The 23835-nt window shown below is 41.4% G+C and overlaps 3 protein-coding genes across 4 annotated transcripts in view; all 3 read left to right on the top strand.

Annotated features, from left to right (window-relative positions):
* The window catches only part of LOC139292900 (fibronectin-like), a 31377-nt gene extending 27699 nt beyond the window's left edge, over positions 1-3678 (top strand). For both annotated transcript variants that reach the window (XM_070915300.1, XM_070915301.1), the window contains exons 45-49: positions 270-437; positions 1370-1495; positions 1788-1894; positions 2025-2144; positions 2317-3678. In XM_070915300.1, the coding sequence (XP_070771401.1) occupies positions 270-437; positions 1370-1495; positions 1788-1894; positions 2025-2144; positions 2317-2385 (590 nt within the window). In that variant the 3' untranslated portion in view covers positions 2386-3678. The remainder of the gene's footprint in view (positions 1-269; positions 438-1369; positions 1496-1787; positions 1895-2024; positions 2145-2316) is intronic.
* A 1185-nt stretch (positions 3679-4863) lies between these two features.
* Positions 4864-10921, top strand: umps (uridine monophosphate synthetase). The gene is made up of 10 exons (XM_070914874.1): positions 4864-5013; positions 5617-5770; positions 6096-6220; positions 6397-6584; positions 6706-6803; positions 7047-7207; positions 7291-7408; positions 7504-7679; positions 7764-7878; positions 8703-10921. The coding sequence occupies exons 1-10, from the start codon at positions 4864-4866 to the stop codon at positions 8879-8881; spliced, it is 1464 nt and encodes a 487-aa protein (XP_070770975.1). The 3' UTR covers positions 8882-10921.
* A 10247-nt stretch (positions 10922-21168) lies between these two features.
* Positions 21169-23550, top strand: LOC139292139 (beta-crystallin A2-like). Its single transcript, XM_070914320.1, has 4 exons — positions 21169-21326; positions 22436-22577; positions 22811-22953; positions 23204-23550. Exons 1-4 carry the CDS (start codon positions 21169-21171, stop codon positions 23349-23351), a joined length of 591 nt encoding a protein of 196 aa, XP_070770421.1. The 3' UTR covers positions 23352-23550.
* The last annotated feature ends 285 nt before the right edge of the window (positions 23551-23835 follow it).

Below are 23835 nucleotides of genomic sequence, written 5' to 3'. Positions count from 1 at the left end.
CCACACTGACCTCTCTCTCGCCACAATAAAGTTTACTATGTTTAAAGTTTGATATGCATTCCTACGTAGCACATATACACAAATACTAGTTAATCATCTTAACATGAATAGTAATTGCATATAGACACTGTGATAAATGTTAACACATTTATAATTTGATAGATGTAACATTAAAATCAAATGATAGAGCGTATTGTGTGTTTCTTCATCATGGGTTAATCCCATCCGTTGGTTCTGTTGTAAACATATTTCTTTCTTCCATCCCATAGTTCCAGGTGACATCCCCATTACCTCCAACCGCGACGTGTGTTATGACACATTCACACAAACCTACCATGAGGTGGGCGCAGAGTGGGAGCGCATGTCTGAGACGGGCTTCAAGCTGTGGTGCCGCTGCATGGGGCTGGGCAGTGGCCATTTTAGGTGTGATTCATCCAGTGAGTGGCTTAATAACCCCATCCCAGCATGCTTTGCAAACACACCATGGAATTAGAGTCAAATAATTCTATGTGATTTACTCAAGAGGAATTTATAAGATATAGTGTAGACAAAACTGAAAAGACTTGTTGGAGTTATGTGGAACACAAAAACATTTTACATTTCACACACATTATAAATTCCTTAGCTACCGTTCAGCCATAGAACAGACAGTACAGTTTGTGTTCTATGTGCAGCAACACGCAGTAATAAAATGACGACATGGGCAGCCTCGGCACTGGTTACTACATGATTTACAGCAAACTGCTGCACTCATAAAGATAATTTCTTTACTATGTGTGAGTCTGTAGTCTGCCCATGTTGGTCTCTCTGCTCCTCTGTAAACTGTGAAACATTGCAGTAAGAGGGCAGACAGCAGAAAGCTAAAGCTAAGCTAACTGGCCAGTGTCAGTCTCAGTTATTTGTGTTGTCCATATAGCTAACATGACAATACCAGAAACTGAGATCACCATCCATTTGCCGTTGTCTGTTTGTCTATGTGTGTGTCCACTGGGACAATGTGTACATTTAACTGGGAACCAGTGCAACTCACTCAGGCCCTGTCTAATCTAAAGGATGTCATCACATGTTTGAAGTACAAATGTATTTTGCACAATGAAGATCTGTTATTTGGCCCTCTTTAGAGATTGTGTTTTATGCTGTGTTTACTGAGGTTGTGGATTTAACTCTGTAAAATGCTTTGAATCTTGAACTTGAATTTTTGTTTGGCTGCTCTCCACATTAACTGATGAACCTCTCTCATATATCCACTTCACTCACCTTCCTCCTCCTCCATGCCACCCTCATGCATTTCTCTCCTCCCTCCCTTGCTCCTCCCGCCTTTATCTTCTCTTTCGCTCTCTCTCTCTCTACTTCTCCGCCCTTCTTTCAGAGTGGTGTCATGACAACAATAACAACTACCGCATCGGCGAGAAGTGGGATCGCCGCGCTGAGAACGGTCACATGATGAGCTGCACCTGCCTGGGCAATGGCAAGGGAGAATTCAAATGTGAACCCCGTAAGTATAAACTGGCACACACATACATACATACACAAACACAGCTAGACCTATCCACATCCAGACGTCAGACTTGCAGTGTTGTGATACAGGATTATTGTACGCAGTTTAATTTAGTATATCATGTGTCACAAAATAAATTCACGCTTTCATTTAATAGTATCAAATATTTCTATGTAGTGTGTTTATTACTTGTTCTTTTAATACTTTCTCATGGATGTTTAAATTCATTTTCATGTATGTTAAGAAATGAATTGAGAATGATCTTTGATATGTAACTCTCACCCTCCAGATGAGTCGACATGTTATGATGATGGGAAAATGTACCAGGTGGGAAACCAGTGGCAGAAGGAATACCTGGGCGCCATCTGTACTTGTACCTGCTATGGAGGACAACAGGTGTGTAACACTGTGGATAATGTTAAAAAGTACAGGAACAAATTATCGTTCTTTTGTATGTGTGTATGCCTTCTATCAGAAGTGCGTTATGGAGTCCTTGTGGTCAGCCTGTTTGTGTATGTCTCTTTAGGGCTGGCGTTGTGAGAACTGCAGAAGGCCGGGAGGACAGACTGATGTGGACGCTGACCTCCTTCAGCCTGTTCGTTCAGATGCCTTCGACCGATACAGAGAAAACGCTCTACGCAAACTGGTCAGTGTCTCACTATATGTTTTACTACTAATCTTAAATTAATAAAAAGTCAGCATATATCTATAGATTTATAATTTCTCCTTAATTTAGAGGATGTTGCTATAAATTCAGTCAAAATTAATAAATCACAATCTCTCCTTCTCTTTATGCCCCGCCCCTCTCTGCCCTCCAGAACATCCAATGTCCGATTGAATGTTTGAGGCCGGAGCTGCTTGCAGACGCTCACAGCCCCTCAGAGTAGAGGGGAGTGTGAGTAAAGGAGGATGAAGAAGTGAGACCCCTTACAGCGTTGTTACCGCTTCACGAAGGAAGCCTCCCCCTGTTTTCATTCAAAGAAGACATTTCCATCAGATCTGTGCCTTTTTAAAGGTTTCCCCCTCACCAAATTTAAGTGCCTTAACAAGACTTTTCTACACCAACCTCTGTGCCTTTTCAAAGATTTGCCCAACTTTTCATGTTGGCTGTGATCCTTTCTTCTTGAGTAGAAACAAGGATTTCTTCATCAGAGCACAAATCCTGCTGCTTTATCACCTCAAACTTGCCTACCCCAAACATACTGTTGACACACACACACACACACACACACACACACACACACACACCAGATGAAGTATTGTTGTGTATTTTTACTGTTTCCTTCAGACTTTATTTTATTTTTATTAAAACATTCCATGACAGTTTTCTTCCTTTGACCAAGACAAAACACACCACTTCAAATGTGTCTGATTTTATATAATTATGTTCCCTGATAAATACTGCAGTCACATTTGTTGCATTTCCCTCGACTTTGAGTCTCACTGTGACTAAAATATTTAGGTAATCATAGAATGCATTTTCTGGGTCCTTAAGACATTTCCAGTTCAGGAGAGTGTGAGTTTATTGCAAAGGAATTCCAAAGCCATACAGTATTTCCTCCTGTGTCAGCATGACTGACCAAGACAGACATGACAGTCAGATTTAAATAAAATCAATTAGACAGCTTTTTATTCACTTGAATCAGCGTACAATACTGTACGTGTCCCGTCTGTCTGTCTGTGGTCAGTGTCCTGCTGTTTTGATGAGCAGAGCAACAGGTCAGTGAGATTTCTCTCTCCTGAAATACAAGAAATTCAAAATAACAAAACTTTCCTTAAAAAGATAAGCACTGTGTGGTAGTAAAAATCGTTGCCTTGCTATTATTACAGTCTAGGCTCTTGAAGTCACCATGTAGTTGTGATTATGTGATCTGTAATGTGGGTGTTTTAAAACTACATAAGGTATAATGCACCTATAAAATCTATAAAGCAAAAGCTGACTGACCAAAATGTTATTTCTGAAATGTATTGGGGGAAAATTCACCATTATTTCCAAATGAAATGCATTTTAATTACATAAATGTTTGTATTTTTTTAAATTCATTACTTTTATTTATCCCTTTTTATTCAGGCATTTTGTTCAATGCTTTTTTGGGGTGTACACTTTATTTTTGATTAACTTGTTTTTATATTGTTGGTGCCAAAATCTGAACTACTGTGGACTGAATCTTTTTAATAAACTGAAAAAAAACAAAAAACAATCCAAGCCAATCGTTGTCGGTTTTTTGTTGAGGGAGGATGAGTGTTTCTTAGGTGATGATGATGATGATGATGAACAGACTTTAATTTTATACCATGCTTCCAGGAACAAAGTGGTTGCAGCTTTTGTAAGATCTGAGCTGTTTGCCAGAAGAAAATATAAGTAAAACATGTAATAATCGGACATACATTTCTTTGCGATACTACGAGAACTACTTTTGCGTTCCCTCGTAACGTGATGTTGCTTTACCGCATTCCTTCTGATCCATAGAGAAAGACTGGTAGTTAAGACGAGCCACAGCAGGCTACAGCGACCATTTTCAGATCATCGCAGATTTAACCACAAATGCAGCCGGAGTCTCGAGCAATAACCAGATCCACAGCTTCAACCACCGCAGCCAGGCAGAGCAGCTGCAGCTGTGCTCACTGTCGAGAGCTCGGCTTTGTGAAAGAAGTGATGAGCAATAAATGCAGAATGTAAAGTGTCACGTCATCTCTCCTCTCTGTAGTATCTGCAGAGTGTTTCCCTAAACTGGCAGTGTGTTTCAGCTGGACTGGACCGACACACTAGCTGTTCCTGTTGTCAGGGGGGACGCAAAACTTCATGCGAAGTCAGTTTTCACAGACCGGAAGTAATTCTGCCTTACGGGGTCGTGTAAAGCAAAATGCGTCCTGCCATTGGTTCTGCTGGGAAGATTTCCGGTCAAGGCGTCTTTCCTTCAAAATAAAATTCAGGAAACTCGTTATTGAATAAATTATATATTTAGTCGCGCACTAAAGCTTGCTAAGCTATTACTAATAGTGTCAGAAAGATAACACATATCAACCTCGCTGGTCCTCTTCTTGTGCTGCTTTAATTCTAAATTTTCCTCCTGGGATCAATAATAACAATAATTTGTTTCAACTATAGAGCCTACCTATTGAGGCTTGAACTTTAGCCACAAATAAGCTAACCTCTGTAGGTTCCATGAAAAAAAAAAAAAAACAACACCACAAACTCTTAAGACCTATTATTGTATTGGACGTTGGTTGTCAGCGTGCGTCGAAATACGCTTTTATTCTGAAGAACTCGGAGCGGAAGTGATGTTTCCGTTGCCGCCGCTGAGTTAGCAACGAGTGGGATACGAGTTAGAGAGGACTCCCGTAAAATCTGAATACGCGAGAAGATGGAAAACGACTCCATTGACAGTTTAATCCTGAAGCTCCACGATGTGAACGCGGTGAAGTTCGGAGAGTACAAGCTGAAGAGCGGCTTGCTGACCCCCATTTACATCGACCTGAGAGTTCTCGTGTCCTACCCAGCGCTCATGAACCAGGTAAACACGTGCTGTCCCGCCCGCCGCGCAGCCTGATGAACTTTATGAACTAATATGTGGTGACGGGACAACTGTGAAGTCCCCTCCGTTATTCAGAGACAGGAAGCTGTGATAGTCACGCTGGAGTGTCTGCTGAATGGGGTGTTGGTGCGCACGTGTTTATCAGCAGTGTGAAAGTCCAGCAGTCACAGTGACACTATCAGTGAACCAACACTTGCTACTTTAATAGTTTTGCAGCTACTGACCCATGCAAGATTGAATTGTCTGTATATGTTGGCTGCCCCTCTTGTGTATGTAAATGGTAATAACAAACCCCAATCATTGTAATGGACTCCAATACAAAAACACTTTCTAAAGCCTCCACAATTCTTGAATTATTTCTTGTACACTGTGTCAACATCATCTTTATAAACATCATCTTTACAGATGTCTGCAAGAAAGGTGAATACTGCTACTGTACAAGCTGAATGGATTCCAATTACTCTTTAACAACCATTTTAAAGAGTCTAAACATGATCAGGGGCACGAAAAAAGAAAAGTGGTAAACCTTGTAAGCATGGCGGGACATTTAATTAATTAATTTTTCCTTGTTTTTACGTGCAGGTGTCAGGTCTCATCTACCAGCGAGTGCAAGACGAGGGGCTCCAGTTTGACTCGGTGTGTGGGGTTCCATACACAGCCCTGCCTCTGGCCACAATCATCTGTTCTAGACACGAACTGCCCATGCTCATCAGGCGAAAGGAGGCCAAGGACTATGGTGAGTGGCTGGAAGGCTGGGTGTAAATCCTGAGAAACATCAAGAATGGCATTTGTTAGCTATGTTATGCAAAGCTGTTTGTCAAACATAGACTGTCCTAAGGCCCTACAAAGCTGAAGACAATTCTAGAAAATCATGTTTGTCTTACAGGCGGAGATCCTCACTCTCCCCTAAGCCACACTTATGTGATTGTGAATCAGCTGTGTCAGAAATGTTTGCTCCACTGTAAGATGACTCTGCCAAGGCTTTGAATCAGAGTGAAAGTGACACAAATTCAGTTTGTCTAGAATAGGGACTGATGAGCCTCCTTAATTAACCCTGCTAGGAACCAAGCGTCTGGTGGAGGGCTCGTTTCGCGAGGGGGACACATGTCTGATCATTGAGGACACGGTGACCAGTGGCAGCAGCATCCTGGAGACTGCTGAAGTGCTCTACAAAGGGGGACTGAAGGTGCAGTATCAAAAAAATTACACTAGGGACAACAAGATAACATAGATGCTTTTTGTTTGAATGATCACTGTAAAGGTTATAGAGGCCCATCAAGTACAGCAGTGATGTCAAAATAGTAGTCCTTTTAAAACAACAATCAGTGAGTGTGATTGTCTTTTGAAATCTTTTTGTTCAAGGTGACAGATGCCATAGTCCTGATGGACAGAGAGCAAGGCGGTGTGGAGATGTTGGCTTCTGAGGGCATCAAGCTCCATCCCATCATCTCCATGTTCAAGCTGCTCAATGTGCTGCTGGCAGCCAAACGCATCGACGCCCAAACCGCCCAGAGCGTCCGCAAGTTCATCCTGGACAATAACACTTTCAGGTACAGTCCACCCCCCCCCCCCCCCCCCCCCCCAAGATGGTGAATATAGTTGGAGCGGTGTACATACCTTACATGTAACAATCGCAAAGTAACTCTTACAACCTGAACTTGCTTCTTTTAGGCCCAAGGAGGAGAATGGCAATGACGTTCCTGCCACCAAGAAGCCGTGTGTGGAGCAGAACTTGGAGTTGAGCTATGCAGCCAGAGCCAAACTACCAAGTATGTCGTCTTCCAACTTAGTCAAATGGCCAGCACTAGTGTGGCAATGAAAAAATAATTGACAATGTTTCTTTGCAAGGTTACATCTAGTTTTGAAAGTACTGATCGATGGTGCTCCAGACAAATACTTCCCACTCTTGGCAAAGAGCGTTAAACATTGTTAAGAGGTGGTGGTGTCATTTTAAATAGTGATATGTTGGAAATGAAGCTCTTCATCCAGTTTCTTCCTCCTCTTGTCTGCAGACATTCACCCTCTGGCTTCAAAGCTGCTGGAGATCATGGAGGAGAAGCAGTCTAACCTCTGCGTGTCCGCCGATGTGACGAGCAGCGAGGAGCTCCTTCAGCTGGCAGACTCTATAGGTCCCAACATCTGCATGCTGAAGACCCATGTAGACATCCTAAAGGTTGGAATGAAACCAGTCTGTGTTTTACTAGAGGAGTATACTCAGGGGAAATAATTTAATGCTGTTCGTATGTGTGCTAACAGGACTACACAGTGGCCTTCACCCAGAAACTGCAGGCTTTGGCTGAGAAACACAACTTCCTCATCTTTGAAGATCGTAAGTTTGCTGACATTGGGAACACAGTCAAGCATCAGTATGAAGGTGAGAGGATTTTTTTTTACATGTTTATTCCAAATGTGGCCTGTTTTTAATATTTTAAGTAGCTTAACATTGGGCGCATGGTATCCTTTTTCCAGGTGGTTTGTACCAGATTTCATCTTGGTCCCACATAGTGAATGCCCATGCGGTCCCGGGGCCCGGGGTTGTGATGGGCCTGAGTGCTGTGGGAAAGCCTCTGGGCCGAGGCTGTCTGCTCATAGCACAGATGAGCTCCCATGGGTCTCTGGCTACTGGTGAATACACAAAGACTGCGGTAAGCTGCATATTCTTAGTTTACTCAAATATAGTTCATCATTTAGAGTCACCAGTTGTTTATCTCTGTTATCTTACTTCACAGCTGAAGATGGCAGAGGAGCAGTCAGAATTTGTGATCGGGTTTATCTGTGGTTCTAAGATCTCTAAGAAGCCAGAGTTCATCCACATGACCCCCGGGGTGCAGATGCAGGCTGGAGGTAAATTTGACTGCATTTTGATTGTAATTTCTTTGAATTTAGGTGATTTGTTTTCCTCGAAATGTTTTAAATGTTAATTTACATTGACAAGCTTATATTAACATGTAATTAAAAGCAAGCTGTGAAATTGTGTGTTTTTAGAAGGAAAATTCCACCCAATACAGATACATACTGTATGTACGCACTCCATCTTCATTATAATTAATCTTTGATCTCTATAATTAGTTTTTGGAGTTGATTTTAGATGCATTTTGTGTGATAATGTACTTTCTCATGTACCTGCTGTGTCTCAACTAGAAGAGGCACATGCTGTACTCTAGTTAACTTACAGACAAGGCTGTCAAGGAATTTCAATGGTCTAACAATAACTGTGTCCAACTGAGCATGTGCATCACCTGCTTAAGCGGGAAGGCAAAAAGCCCTAAAGACAACTAATAAGTGAACACGGCTGCAGGACAAGCAGGCATCTACTGATGACTACAGGTCATAGACAGCAATTTGCAATAAAACTAACTTAAGTTTGTTACTTTAGGTGCCCTAAAAGTTGGACATAATGTGTGTAATATAAAGGGATACAATACATTTGATTTCATTTTCAGTACTTCATTTGAAATCCAATGTGTTAAACTTAACTTAAATAACTTCATGAGTTTTCACTCTGCTCTCTTTTTTTGGTGTTGAGACTTGTCTTTACCACAGGGGGGCACTATAGTACAAGAAATGATTGCTGGGCCTGCTGTCAATAGTCCTCCACAACCTCCCCCTTTCTTTGACTCCCCTCCTCACCCATTCCACCCACCCCTCTCTGTCTCCCTCTCTCACAGGTGATGTGTTGGGCCAGCAGTACTCCACTCCGGAGGAAGTCCTCTACAACAAAGGCTCTGACATCATCATCGTCGGTCGGGGTATCCTGGAGGCCCCTGATAGGCTGAAAGCTGCTGAGTCATACAGAAAGTCAGGCTGGGAGGCTTACACAAAGAGACTGGGCCAGAGCGGCCAATAGGACCTCAGGAGCGACATCTGCATCGTTACGATCTGATCTCACATTTAATCTACAGCTCTAAAAAGGACATGCGGATGACCTGGACATGTGTTTTTTCCATTATCGAGGAACACCAGCGTGCACATAATTATACATAGAAACATATGTAGACAAGTGCGTCTGCACACCAAACTGCCACATCAAAACGCACACCAGTTTCTACACAACTCCACAGTTTATTAACGTTTACACGGGGTACCTGGCAGGTGTGGGTAATGGGACACTTTACAGTTGAACATACGTAAATGCGTTCTTTTGATTCTGTCCTATTAATAAGCTGCTTTTAAATGTGTCCTCCTGATTCCCTCCTATTAACAAGCTGCACATCTCTACCTGAAGTCCATCTGCTAAGGTACCTCTGACCAGGTTTACACTGATTTTGGGAAAATGTTTCAGTATTCCTTTTTAAGGCTGAGTTAAGCCATGCAGAGTTTGAGGTAAGTGGTGGATGACCTAGACTAGTTTTTTTTAATGAGGTGGCTGCTAAAGTCCCCTGACGATTTGTTTGTGGAAGCAGGAATATGAGGTGTCATTCCCTTGACAAAGACTACTGCTTCCAGTCAGGGTGAACATTTTCCATTCCCGTGTATGCTGTGGCATTATTGCTGAAATACTAGACTAAGATTTGTAGTAGAACTAGCAGTGGGTGGCTAATACTTTTTATTTTTTGTGTAATATTTAGGTTGAAATTCAGGGCATTTTCCAGAACACATTCGAGGGTATTTTGAGTTGCTCAATCAGGATGTTAAGATCACAGACTGCGAAACAATCTCTTAAACTCCTCCAAAGAATGAGTGACACCTTCTAACAAATATCTGCCAGTCACAGTCATTCATTTTGACTCAGTATTAAGTAGATTTAAACTCATGTGCAGTAAGTTCATTTCATAGCAAATGGAACAACTTGGTCAATCGCAGTTCAGTAATGGACAACGGGTTACAAATAATGTTTTGACTGTGATCCTGCCATGACTGCTTTTTAAAGGGACACTTTACGTTGTGTGCATCTGTCAAAACCGTGGACCATTTGAACAGCGAACGGCCTGCTTGATATTTATTTTTTCCACTGTTTTCAAAAGCTGCAGTTGTTTGATTATGGATGATCAGTGTGTAGCTCCACAGATTATTCAAAATTACAAGATCAGGGAATTGTGATTGACAATTGTCTTAAGTCCAATGTCTGCCGTCCATATTGCTTAATGTAAAATGACAGATACTGAGGTGTAGGGCTGCAACTAACGGTTATTGTCATTATCGATTAATCTGACGATTTGTTTTCACGATTCATTGATTAATCGTTTAGTCTGTGTAAATGTGAAAAATGCTGAGCACAATTTCCCAAAGCCTAAAGCGACGTCTTCTTTTGTCCAAACAACTGTTCAAAACCTTAAGACTCATCATTTGTTGTCCTAAACGACAAAGAAAAGCAGCTCACATTTCTCACATTTAAGAAGCTGGAACCAGCAAACATTTGACATTTTGCTTGAAAAAATGACTGAAGCGATAAATCGATTTTCGAAGTAGTTGGCAATTAATTTTCTTTCGATCGACTAATCAATTAATCGCCTAATCATTGCAGCTCTACTGAGGTGAGTCGCCATTTTCTACAGAGATATATATATTCAGTTATAATGTGACGTGATCAGAGATCCGACAGAACCAGTTGTTCTCCGTTGTTTATCAACTGTCTCTCCAAAAAGAGAGTTGATAAACAGGTTTTGTTTAGACAAGAGAGGATGGCCTTCAGTTTGTGACACCTCCCTGTAAAAGTAGACAGAAGGTGAATTTAGCAAACAGTGTGTCGTGTAGCCGTGACAGTTGTGCGATCACTACCAGGCCTGCATGCAGTGAAATAGCTCCATGCTATTGTCCTCCTTGGTTTTATGGATGAATTTAAAGTTTCTTGTCTTACAGAGACCATGATTGGATTTTTTCCCCAACATATGCTTTCTTTTTTTGACTCTTAAGAAGAAATGCAATGCTTTTTTGTAACGTGAAAATAAATGCTCAAATAAATAATCAAAAAACATGTTTTTTTTCTCCATTTTATCGGCTTAACAGTTATTGTTTTGTGTTTTAAACTTCCACATCCTTGAGGTGGAAGAAGTGAGGCACCTCTGGATAAATGTTCTACCTTTTGTAAATTGTTTTCATACTCAATTAGACATACCTAAATGCTGATAATCAACTTACAATCACATGTAATAGTCTACACATACAGTATATATTTTATTGTTACATTAATCTTTTGTCAGTTGCTTTTTGAACATACTGTAAGAGATTACCCAGGATTATCTCCATTGCTACACTGTTTAGCAGGATATACTGTATTTCAAATGGAGAATTATAATAATCAAATTATCAATTATAAATTAATAAACGCACAATCAAGGCACTCTGAAATAAACTCTGAAGTTATTATTGGAGAGTCTCTTCCTCCTTGTGTTTAGACTCATTTTTGTTTCCTTATTTCATCCTTAGTGTAAATTGAAAGCACTGTTGATCTATATAACCCCATATCCACTCCATAAGGGATACCGCTGAGTCAGTTTCTGAGATACGTCTACTGAGCTGTGAATTATGAATGAAAAAAACTGTTATACTTTGATAGTGAGCCAGAACAGAATTCCAGTTTGAAACAATTGCTTCTTTAAAAAAATCGAATAAATGCACAAATACTGTTGATCTGAATTTTGAGTCTCACAAAAGTAAAGTTTCTGTGGTTTGTTGCTGTCTTTAGGCTTCCCAGTCGTCCTTCACTGCAGCTGTGAAATATGGTTAGTATTCAGTATGACAATGTTAATACGGATGTATTATTTTGTTGGTTTTACAGTGTATATCTCAAGATCATGTTCAATGCAGAGTGAAGACTGGTTGATTATTAGTTAACATATAGATGCATTTGAAAAATCCATAACATCTATTAAAATAAACTTTAAATGGGTTTGCCAAAAATGTATTTCTTGTTTGTTTCTTTTCATATGTCACATTTCATTTATTTTCTTTTTTAACTTTCTCTCGTCTTCTCTGTATTCTTCCTCAATAAAGTTTAAAGAAAAAATTGAAGCAGCAGTGGCTGAGACATCCTGACTTTTAGTATTTTACTATTAGTCAAGCTTGGATCCTACAATTCCCAAAATGCAATTGGAACTTTTATGTGACCTCTCCTCCTGCCTGTTAAACGCTCTCGTCTGTCAATCTCCATGATGCCTCCAGTTTTTTACGCAGGTTTTCTGTCAGATTCAAGCTTCACGTAAGATAACACCAATGTTATTTTCTCCAGAGTCACAGAAGAACATTACACATGCTGAGTGGCACCAAGCATGACTAGTAAACTGAGTTTTGAGTGTCCCTTTGAAGACATGCAGTAAGTTTGCAACCAAGTCCAACCCACAGAGCAGTAGCAAGATCTCTGATTGGCCAGCTGTCATTGTTCATGTTGTGTGGAATAGCTTCTGTGGGCAGTTGGCTAATTAGAGCTCCTTTTATAATCATTAAAGACAAAAACATTACTTATAGTTTTCTGTATTATTGATGTATAAATGAATGCACACTGGATTAACTGATTATCAAATCAATCAAAAAATATCCAGATTCCATGACTTTCTTATTCAGAGGCCATTCAGACTAAAATGGTTAACAGCTTTTATAGCTAAAGACTATAGATAATGTCACCAATTCATTAATTCATGTCTTGATCCTCTGGTTTCCTGTGTGGGGAAATATGTATGCGTTTATATGGGCTCCAATGTTTCCTCATGGGGATTTTCCCTTTAGTGGCAGGTCTATACTTTGTACCCATACGTTTCCTTCCACAACACCTGGAGGATTCCACAGCCAGCTTTTTCCCAAAGTTGCTCGGCAAGGTGAGCCACCCAGCAGCAGAGTCATTTGCAAGGCATATGATATGGAAATGATGCCCGAACAGGCGCCGAACAGGATAAATGGAGTCGGCAGGTAGCGACGTTACAATGCGGCTTCTTACAGATCAACGCAGGCACAAAGGTCAGACACGTTGCCTGGCACACAGGAGGAGGAGGAGGAGGAGGAGGAGGGAGCTTTGGATGGAGGAAAAGGGTTGGTAGGAATAATTCATTTTGTGTGTGTGTGTGTGTGTGTGCGCACCCCTCCCCCTTTATGTCAATATTGGATCAGAGTAACGCACCGTGCGACAGGTGTCTGTGCGTGCCCTGAGGATCCTCTCTGTCGTATTCATCCACGAGGGGTGGAGAGAGAGAGAGAGAGAGAGAGAGAGAGAGAGAGCATGTAGAGGTATAAAAGGTGTATACCTGTCACAAACAGCACACATTCAGTGCGCGTAAAAGGTGAGCCAAACCTGACCAAGCTCGCGCATCTTCACCTCTATTGCTGTGCTTCTTCTGAAGGTAGGCTGTAAGGCTTTTCATTCATGTTCTTCAGAGTGTCCATTCTTACAAAGGTGTACATTTGCTTGGTGTTCTAACTTTTCCAAATCTCCCTCCAAAGGTTACCTGACAACAGAGAAGCCAGCTGTTACGCGCTCGCCACCTCTCTCTCGCTCTCTCTCTCTGGATCATCATATGATCGTTTTTGTGACTTTTTCATGTCTGTATTTGCTTCACGTTGAGCCTCACGCACAATACCTGAAGATGAAGTTTTGTTCGTTCGGCTCGCGTTACGCAGGTACGGGTTGGCAACTGGAAAAGGCACAAATTTAGCTTTTTTCGTTACGTGAGCATCACTGTTGTAAACATTGTCAAGCCGCAGTTCAGACAAATGATGGGATGTTGACTTTGGTGGGGTTATTTTAAAAGATGGGGGGTTTAAGGGCGGCAGATGGGTAAGGCCAGTTATTTCTGCCATACTGCAGCACAAGTGAGCCAAACTAATGAAAGTCAAACAAAGTCTTCAAAGACGTGTAAGACATTGCATTGTACAGGACCACTGCTCTGGGACGACTTCATAACAACATGGTTTCAGTAACTGAAGCACCAGGTGTATAGACTATTTCTCTGAATAGATTGCCTTATTTGCATACAGTTGGCAACAGGCAGAGCTCTAAAGAAAGCCATGTCAGCCTTGGGCAACATGCTGCCTGACTACAGGAGTCACAGTAATTTATCCAAAAGTTAACTGAGAGAAAGAAAATGACTCATTTGACTCAATTAAAGATTGTTTGTCAAATTTAGTGTGTCTGTGTCAAACAAAGAGAAGCAAAGGAAGGCTTGCTGCAGGTGAATTTGAGATGATTTGAGTTGTAAAAGCAGGAAGTTCATAGATAAAAAGTTCCAGTTTAAATGCTGCGTGTATTTTCCGTTTTTTATTGAAAAGATAAAAGCAGTCTCTCATCAATTCATATGTTCATGTCAAAGCTGCTCGCCTTTAACAGACACACCTGTCACTTCAGGTCAGTAATGATAATGCAAATGAGACAGCGGCTCAGTGTCACTACTGATAAACCTGTAACTGACATTGGGAAAGTGCCCAAGTGATGGTCCCTCACTCTTTATTTTTCGGTCAGAGGACAACCTCGTCTTTATGTGCCTGTTTGAATTTCCCCCGGGACGACATCATATCGTATGTCCTGAAAAGGTTGACATTTACAATGGCAGGGACGATAATCTCCGTATCTCCCTCTGGTGCTTTTTTGATAATCATTTTCCCATTGGCACATTCATGATGACAGCGTGTATTTTCCACTGGGGGCCTATTCATTACTGTCCATCTCCTACGTCATGAACTGAGGCTGCAGGCAAGCAGCAGGGAGCAGAGAGATGGGCTTAATGGGAGGTTATGTTAATCATTAACTAAACATTAACCACACACACACACATACACACCAGACATCTGATATGGACCATCTGGATGATATGATGCAGCATTCAGCCGTCACACATTTACCATTCATTATACTTATTGTTCCTTAAGTGTAAGTCTCTGCCTTTCAGTGCTTTAGTGTGTAGTTTAAAGGGATCTGCTGTTTTTTTTAAATCCAGCTCTGATGATGTGAGACAATAAACTGATGAAGCCAGTGTTGCCAGACTGTCCAGTGTCTAAGGAATGAATTGCTTTTTTTGCATTCCCAATTCAAACTGATAAATTCATTCAAAAGCACCTTTTTCATCTAGTAGGAAAATAACAACGACATCCAGAGTAACAGTGCCGAAACACACGCATGAACCATACATACAATCCCTGACCATCTTAAACACTGACGGTGATAAACCAACTGTTTACGAAACTGTCTGCTGAATCAATTTATAAGAAAAAGATTAGGTTTAAACACAAGTGCTCTAAGATGTAAACATTTGATCTATGTACATATAAGCCAAGAATGACATGAGTAAAACAAAACCATGCTTCATTTTCTGTGCTTGAAAAATATAAATCACTATGTCTGAAAATTAAACTCATTATGTTATACAATTAAAAATAATTTTGAGTGGTGCATCTGTGGCATTTGGATCTCTGTGACTTTGATGTATACAATGCTGAATATGTTGTCCACAGTACAGCACGTCTGCCTCCTCCAATCATTAAAGCATTAAACTGAAGTTTGATGTACATATCTTTAATACCTTTGCTCCCTTCTGCAGATTATTCCCTTAACATTGCTTTTGTCTCCCTGGTAAACCGCCACCACTCTTTGCTATCTCAAAGAAACATCTCATGTAGGCATCATCACCTTAAGAGGGACATTATGTGAAAGCCCGTCCTGCATGTCATTCTTTACCTGAGAGCCTATTTGCCTCTGCTTGAAGCTCTAGTCAATATTTGTTTGAAGCCAGATGAAGGGAAAGCTCACACTCCTCAGTATCCTGGTTACCTTGCCCCGACTTTAAACCGACTGTCCCAACTGGTCCTGCTGCTGCTACACCCTTCTTACCAGCTCCAGGAGCCGTATTAGCACGCAGCTTATTTGTTTAGGATTCAACATGGAGGCTTTGTTGTGAGGACATTTGGTTCTAGTGCAGTTTTAGGAATCCCAGTAGTTAACAAAAACACTGAATCCAGCATCATCCTTTGAAACATTCTCAAACAAACAACTCAAAAAAACAGTATGAGTGTGTGAAAATTGACAACACGTGACTTCACCTGCAGGAAACCCCAAAGCTCGCCTTCTCTTATTTCAAGAGTCCTGCTGCCCCGGCTGTGACCCTACACGCTCTGCTTTGCAGGGCCCTTCTGTATCAGCACCATTAAGACCACTGTTTATATCTGCACAGCAGGAACATGATTACATTTGTGGTGCCTGCCGAACTGTTAGCTACCATCTGTAAATGGTGAAGCGAGTGCTTCCCAGAGGCTGTGTGTGTGTGTGTGTGTGTGTGTGTGTGTGTGTGCTGCCTGTAGGATGTATGCTGTTTCCTCTGACAGTTACTGATAATGAAGAATCATGCAAATGCCCGAGGCCTGTTCCCTCTCCAGGTTGGCTACTCCTTACCTTTGCTCTCTGACTACCTGATAGTATTATGAGTGCTGTTTTTATTTTAGAAAAAGGAACTAAATAGCAAAGATTCCTGCTTTTGCCTGTCTAACTCAGCTTGGGACACCTAACTGCCAACTGTAGTGTATGTGTGTGTGTGTGTGTCTGTCATCACAATTCAATTGTCTTTCTGTGTGCCCGTCGTTCATGGACACTAGCACAGAAACTCTACATACTATTTCTCTACGTCTCTCCTGCAGGTAAATCCAGCTGCTTGTTTGTCTGTGCAGAGATCAGTGGGGACAAGTGGAGGCGGCACGAGCAGATGTCCCACTCGCACCATCCTTACCTGGATTAGTCTCCACGGTAACCTTCCACCTGAAGGAGGGCATTTATTCAGTGCAATCTGTGTGTCACTGTGTGTGTTTATGTGTGTCAGTGTGCAGATATACAAACAGTCGTGTGTGTGTGTGTGCACTCGCATGCAAACACGTTTGTGTGTGTGTGCAGGTGCATTCACCGACTATTCAAATAGTTCTGACTCACACTGACCCAGAAAACAAAATCTCTCTCAGCAGTGTTAACACACAACCTGCACAGTCACTAATCTATACAAGTATAAAAACCCCATAACCTGAACATCACATGATATACTTAAATATTGCATCCTTTATTTGCATTAAGAGAAAAGGATGCCTTTGTTGTTTTAATTCTAGATAACGTCCTTGACATGATGATGATGATGATGATGTGTGAGCATGCCTGCATGTTGTGCACACAGCATTTCATCATGATTATAATAAAATGCACGTTTCAAAATACGATATATACTGAGCAGAGTACACTGGCTTGTGTGAAAGTGTGTGGGCTTCAAATTCAAATGTGCATGCACTGTATGGGTTGGATTGATAAATAAAAAAAATCAAAAGTTGTATGATTATGATGTAACTAATGAGAATGATGTCGTCATTTGAGTCTCAAACTGAGTATGGGTGGTGGAAAAAGATGGAAAAGCTTGAGGAACATAAGACACAGCACTCTGAACACCAGAGCTTCCCAAGGACCAATGGTTCTGCTCAGAAAAAATCATGATGGAACAGTGTTTGCACAATACTGTAGGGTGAACCTGGTAATGTAAAGTGATCTAATGTTCTGTGACCGTTACACGGTCACGCAGATCAGATAACAATCCCAGTTCCATTAGAAACCCACCATTCATTTTATTTTTAATTGACTGCCTGAGTCGAATGTAGAGATGAACATTTGACCTCCAAACATGAACCTATCTGGGTGCAGAAAAATGACCTTTTTTTCTGGTGGATCACAAGTCTGCCCCCCACAATAAAAGTTGTGATCCTGCTTCCTCACTGATATGAAACACGTGACCAGTAAGTGTGTCATGTGACCAGTGAGAAGAAATGAATGGGTTTTTGATACAGCAAGATAAGGATTCAAAGTAGAACTGTACTAGCTCTCTACTGGACTACATTGTCACTGACACATGCAAATCTCTCCAGCTGTATTTAACAGGGAAATGAGCTGAGTGTGTGTGTGTGTGTGTGTGTGTGTGTGTGTGTGTGTGTGTGTGTGTGTACATGAGGATAAGGATCGACAGTGGAGAAATATGAAAGACTTTCTTCATGCATCTACCCACAAAGACACCACACACACACACTCGTTTTCTATGTATGTAGACACACTAAGTAGTTCAGGTAGTAGCACATGCACACACACACACACACACACACACACACACGACATCTGTGTCTACATAAGCCTGTCCTTTCACCTGCCCATCACCTGCTCTGGGCACAAGCAGGATGACACACACACAAGAGAGAGAAGAACAATGAATGGGTTAACAGAAGACAATGAGAAAGCTGTTCATACAAGTAAACAGCTCACACATGCCCACAGGTGGAACACACACACACACACACACACACACACTCTCTCTCTCTCTCTTATAACCAAACTAGCCAAGTCCTTTACTGTAAATGTTTTGTGGCTGGATTGTTGTTGTCACTGTCGACGATGTTTATGGAATTAGACACTTTCATCGAAACTCCATGTCCATCCCAGCATGACTATAAAATGAACCATTATTTTAAACAGAGCACGCCATTTTTTCAAGTCTCTGACAACCTGAGTGTAATAAATACCTCTGCCACTAGATGTCACCAATGATGAAGGAAAAGAAATCTACTGTTTCTTGCTCGATACAACGCTGTGGACAGTGTTGTAATACTGGTGTATTAAAAATTTTACAAACTGTGCAAGACAAAATAACAGGATGAGAATATAACAAATCTGTGTTTACTCTGACAAGGAAAGCCTGATTTTTAAACTGTAAATATGGTTCAGAACTGATGGTTTACCAGCGTTCAGTCAGCTATATGGGGATACAGTTTGTCATTGCACAACACATTATCATATATATGAATAAAATGTTTCATTTTGTTTGTTTCCTGAATTCAATCCTATATTATATATCATATTTTAGGAATTAAAATATGTATCAGAAATAAACACAAAGACAAAGAAGCAACAATAACAACAGAGGATGAATAAGCACATAAAAGAACAATATAATACATGACTGTGAGACGGTTTTCATTCATGATGTTAGAAGTTTGAGCTTTCTCAGTAGCTGTTTGCCGAAATGTGACAATGAAGGCAAATCTATAATCAAATGTAGAAACGGTAACCCCAACACTGAAATTCAAAACACAGGATTGGAACCTGGTATCACTCCTTATTTGAATTACAGGTCTATTAATATAGTGACTAACACTGTACAGCCTTTAACTTATTTATGAAGCTTTAAATGATGTGACTATTTAAAACACAGGAGGAAATGTGTAAAAACACATTTAGATATGATCTGAGAAACATCTATGATATACCTGAAACTTATATGGTTAGACATGTCAACATAAACATTCAGACACTTGTGTTTTGTGTATTTAAATCTCATGATTATTCTTGCTTAAAGCCTTTTATTTTCTTTTTCTTACAATAGAATATGTTTCTAATTTACATTTTTTATTTACAAGACTATATCATATTTACCAGAGCACTGGTGTAGCAGGCTACCAAAGCCACAGAGCAAACCAATGTCTTTCTTTGGAGCATATACTGTAAAATACTCCCACCTATATGAGCCCTATGACATTGTGTAGCATACTGTATATTTGGGGGGGTGATGTGCCTCGTTTCTATAGCCAAAACTACATGTTTCAAAGCCGTAAAAGTGGGTATGCAAGGGAATGATAGACCAGGTTTCCCATCCATCCTGGTCACAAAGTACTACTGCTACTGTAGCTTTTTATTATAGCGGTTCATCCAGTCGATTCTTTCCAGATCAACGAAGGAGACGAGCCTCCAGATGGAATTGGCACATGTCCTTGTGCTCACTGTGTGGGATGCCTTGGGCCTTTTCCCACCTCTAGTTTAGGATCCAGTTTACCTACAGCAGCGAGGGACAGAAAGAGAGAGAGAGAGGGGATCAGCTCCCAGAATGTGTCTATTATCCTGCCACACCAATCAAACTGTTGTGTCAGTGCGTTACCATTGTATAGTCCTGCGTCAGGTTGCCACTGACCATGGCTGCCATATTGATGACTAAGTCAGTTTGGGGCTCTGAGGACAATGGTGCTCTGGAGCCTCCACAAAGCGCGAGGCTAATGCCCCCCTTTCAGCCGGCCCTCTCAGCTGCTGAGTGTGCAAGGCTGCTGGGCAAATGGAGTGGCGCAGGTCCAGGGGGCCCGGCCCTATAAAAACACAGGCGAGGGTCTCTTCCCCGACATTGATTATACTGGATCTGTCCCACCTCAGTACCGTCTGTAAGTATATCAACACACTGCCTCAGACTCAGCTAAGAAACTGCAATCAGGGGACAGCTATGTGTACTGGGGTGGAGCCCGACAGCCACCAAGATGCTGCCCATACCGTGTATTTGATAGATAGACAGCTATAGATGCACTCTAAAGGATTCGCTATGAAGTAAAAACATGGAAGCCACTTAATACAGCTGCTTTTAGGGTAAATTGGTGTATACCTCAGCAGCCCTTTTAACAGGGAGAGCAGGCAAGATGATGCCTTACTGGTGTGCTTGTATTTGGCCTTTAAAAATCATACTAACGAACAACAAACCAGTAATGTGCTCATTGTTTTCTTTTTAAACTTCAAAACCAAAGAAATGGGACTAAAAATGTTGAGCAGTTCTTGTTAGAAATGATCAATTCTGTGTACTGGAAACAGCGCGTATGCTTTTAAGCTATCGCTGACAGATGAGTGGTCTGCTGTTGTGGCATGAGCTTAATGTTACAGTAATTTTATACAGTACAGTTTGTGGTGGGGATTTCTGTGGTTCTTGGTTGAATTTCCTTTATAGAGACCAATCTGTACTGTGGAGAGATGATGAATGAGTGGATTTTTTCCCTTCTTGTGACAGCTTTGGAAAGTGACCTTAACAGACATTTCTTTCCAGAGTACAGGTGCAATAATATACTGTAAATTGATTTTTTTTGCCTTATTAATCTGTACTTTTTCATCAAGCTAAAATACAAAGATTGCAGTAAGTTGATTTAGATAAACGCCAGCATCAGCTTATTGGGTTAAAAGTCTGATTTCTTGTATCTGTTTTAATCAAGACGAGGGTAATCAGGAAGTTTGCTCTCTTGACACATTTGTTATTCATTCACTTTCCTTGGTGTTTTTGATACTCAGGATACGCAGGTCTTGTTGTGATATTGATTTCATTCTCCATCTATGAACATTGAACCTTTTTTTGAACCCTCTACCTCGGTCAGAGAGTAACCCCCAAGGGAGAAGCAGCAGCCATGAACACTCAACAGATGGAGCAGATGGGCCAGTTCAAGATCACAGTCTGGGAGGAGGAGAACTTCCAGGGAAAGCGCTGTGAGTTCATGCTGGAGTGCCAGAACATCATGGAGAGGGGCTTCAACAAGATCCGCTCCATCAAGGTTGAGAATGGACCGTAAGTCCCCATTGTTGTTCTTCTTTTTGCCCCTTCTGGTCTCTCCATCTATCTCATTCTGCATTTTCCAAATATCATGGAATTCACTTCCCTTTCACAGCTTGATCCCTTCACCTATTCTGGATTGTGTTTTCATCCTCTGTGTGGATCATGATCATGAGTTTTACCCATTTCTGTTTCTCCTTCAGCATGAGATTCATTTCACCAAGTTCCTACGTATTTAAGTTCAGGCAGATTTGAGTCTATTTGTTAGAATCTGGTTAAAATAGTTTAAGTAAACCCTATAAAGATTTTGTATTGTTATCTTTAAGAAGACTGACCTGGCTGCATAAATAGTATTGGAGTAACACTGAGAGTGAGTTTACATTTTACAGCATGTTGGTCTGCAGCCGTCCTCAAATATTTCATTAAATGCACATTTCTGCTTAAAAAACGGTGGGAAACTAAGAGCCATTTTTGCCCCATAACAATATGTACTAAATCATGTTATTTCCTTCTCTTGCAATTCTAATTTTCTCTGCTTGAAGAAGTCAGATTAAAGCACACAGACTCTAATCAACAAGTACAAAGGGAAGAATAATAAAAACCATAAATGACAGCCTACAGTGTTATTGCATTGCCAGTTGGCATGTGTCGTTTGCATGTGTGTGTGTGTGTGTGTGTGTATGTGCATGCATCCAAGTGTAACCCTGTTGTGATATGAGTTGGCCGTGTGCAGCTGCCGGCTGTGAGCCAGAATGGCTGGCTGGCTGACTGACTGACTGGCGATCAGATAAAAAGCCCTGGGTGCAGCAGCAGCAGCAGCAGTAGATGTGGTGGTGGTGGAGCAGGAGCAGCAGTATCTAATGTTTGCTTTGTGCTCCCAGTGACAAAAGAGGCTGCATGCTGTTTTCACTCCAGGCCATTTTGTGGATGTTGGACTCTGTTGTTTAATGAAAATGACAGTTTCACTGTTGTTGCAGTAAAACTGCTTTGCATTTAGTGGTTCCTTATTGTTTTATGTCTGCTTTCTATCAGTTGATTTCCTTTCTTATTCTCTGCTCATTTAACCTCAACATTTGTTTTTATTTTCTCCTTGTCTCCCTCCTCTGCCTCTTTCCGTTGTCTAGTTGGGTGGGTTATGAGTACCCAGAGTTCCAGGGACAGCAGTTTATTCTGGAGAAGGGAGACTACCCTCGCTACGAGGCCTGGAGTGGAAACAGCAGCTACAGAACCGAGCACATGCTTTCCTTCAGACCCATCAAGTGCGCTGTAAGTTATCACATCCTTCAGTTCATCCTTTTTCTCTTTTTACTAGTCAGCCTCTGTCAACTGCTGTAACTGGCTTATTTCCCTGCCCCACCCTTCCTTCACGTGGCCCACTGCCTATCCCTCCTCCTCCCTGTATTCCATTTCCCCGATTCTCCATCTAATTATATCTAAATATTTATATGTAGCTTGCCCAACTGTAGCATCACCATCCCGCTTTTTCTCTTCCTCTGCAGAACCACAGTGACAGCAAGGTGACCCTGTACGAGTGTGAGGACTTCCAGGGCCGTAAGTTTGAGATGTGCGATGACTACCCCTCCCTACAGGCCATGGGCTGGTGCAGCAAGGAGGTGCCTTCTATCAAAGTCAACTCGGGAGCGTAAGTCATCCATCTGCCATAAACATTCTGCCATGAAATGTAGTTGGAAGCAGTATTTAGGACAGACGTGCACAGACAGGTCTGCCTGATCTGACTGGATGCACTTTGGAGATGTTGTCTGTCAAATCACCAACAAGACATCCAACAGTTGATGTATACAATCTGTTTGAATTAGCTGTTGAGATATTTGTTTAAATGATATATTGTATTATTTGATCTGACCTTGACTCCCCCCCCTCTCTCTCTGCAGCTGGGTGGCCTACCAGTTCCCTGGTTACCGTGGCTACCAGTACATCCTGGAGAGAGACAGACACCAAGGCGAGTACAGAAACTACAACGAGTACAGCACCCAGGCTCACACCAACCAGGTGCAGTCCATCCGTAGGATCCAGCACTAGAGCCTTCACTCTGCCTGCCTGACCCAACCTGAAAAAAAAAACTCTCCCCGAACCCCTTCCTCGACTTGATCCCCCGGACAGATCGCTGTCACAGACCAGTAGATGGACAAACTCTTTCTATCATTCTGTGGCTCTGCATGTATGGATATCTGAGTATCTACTTCTACTGCCATGCTAAAGCATGTTCTTGAAATAGGAAATAAAGGCTTTTCTTCAAAACTAGAGTCTGTTTGTCGGCATTCCTTTTTCTTTTTACAATGAAAATGATCATACTAATTAAACAAATGAAGATAAAAACCTCAGAAAAGCAACTGAGCTGTCATAGCCCAGGTGCACAAGCTTCGCAAAACCAGAGCCCCTTTTAGCTTCATAGAGCAGGCTGTTATCACAGATAGCTTTTGCTTTGTATTCATTTAAGGGACATAGCCTTGTAGGGAACACACATGGAAAGATTTGATTCAAATCTCTCTGTTAGGCTTTAGGA

Source organism: Enoplosus armatus, chromosome 11, assembly GCF_043641665.1.
Source record: "Enoplosus armatus isolate fEnoArm2 chromosome 11, fEnoArm2.hap1, whole genome shotgun sequence".
NCBI classification, from domain to species: Eukaryota; Metazoa; Chordata; class Actinopteri; order Centrarchiformes; family Enoplosidae; genus Enoplosus; species Enoplosus armatus.
Note: the sequence above shows the minus strand (reverse complement) of the source record. Positions and strands in the feature narration are given on the sequence as shown.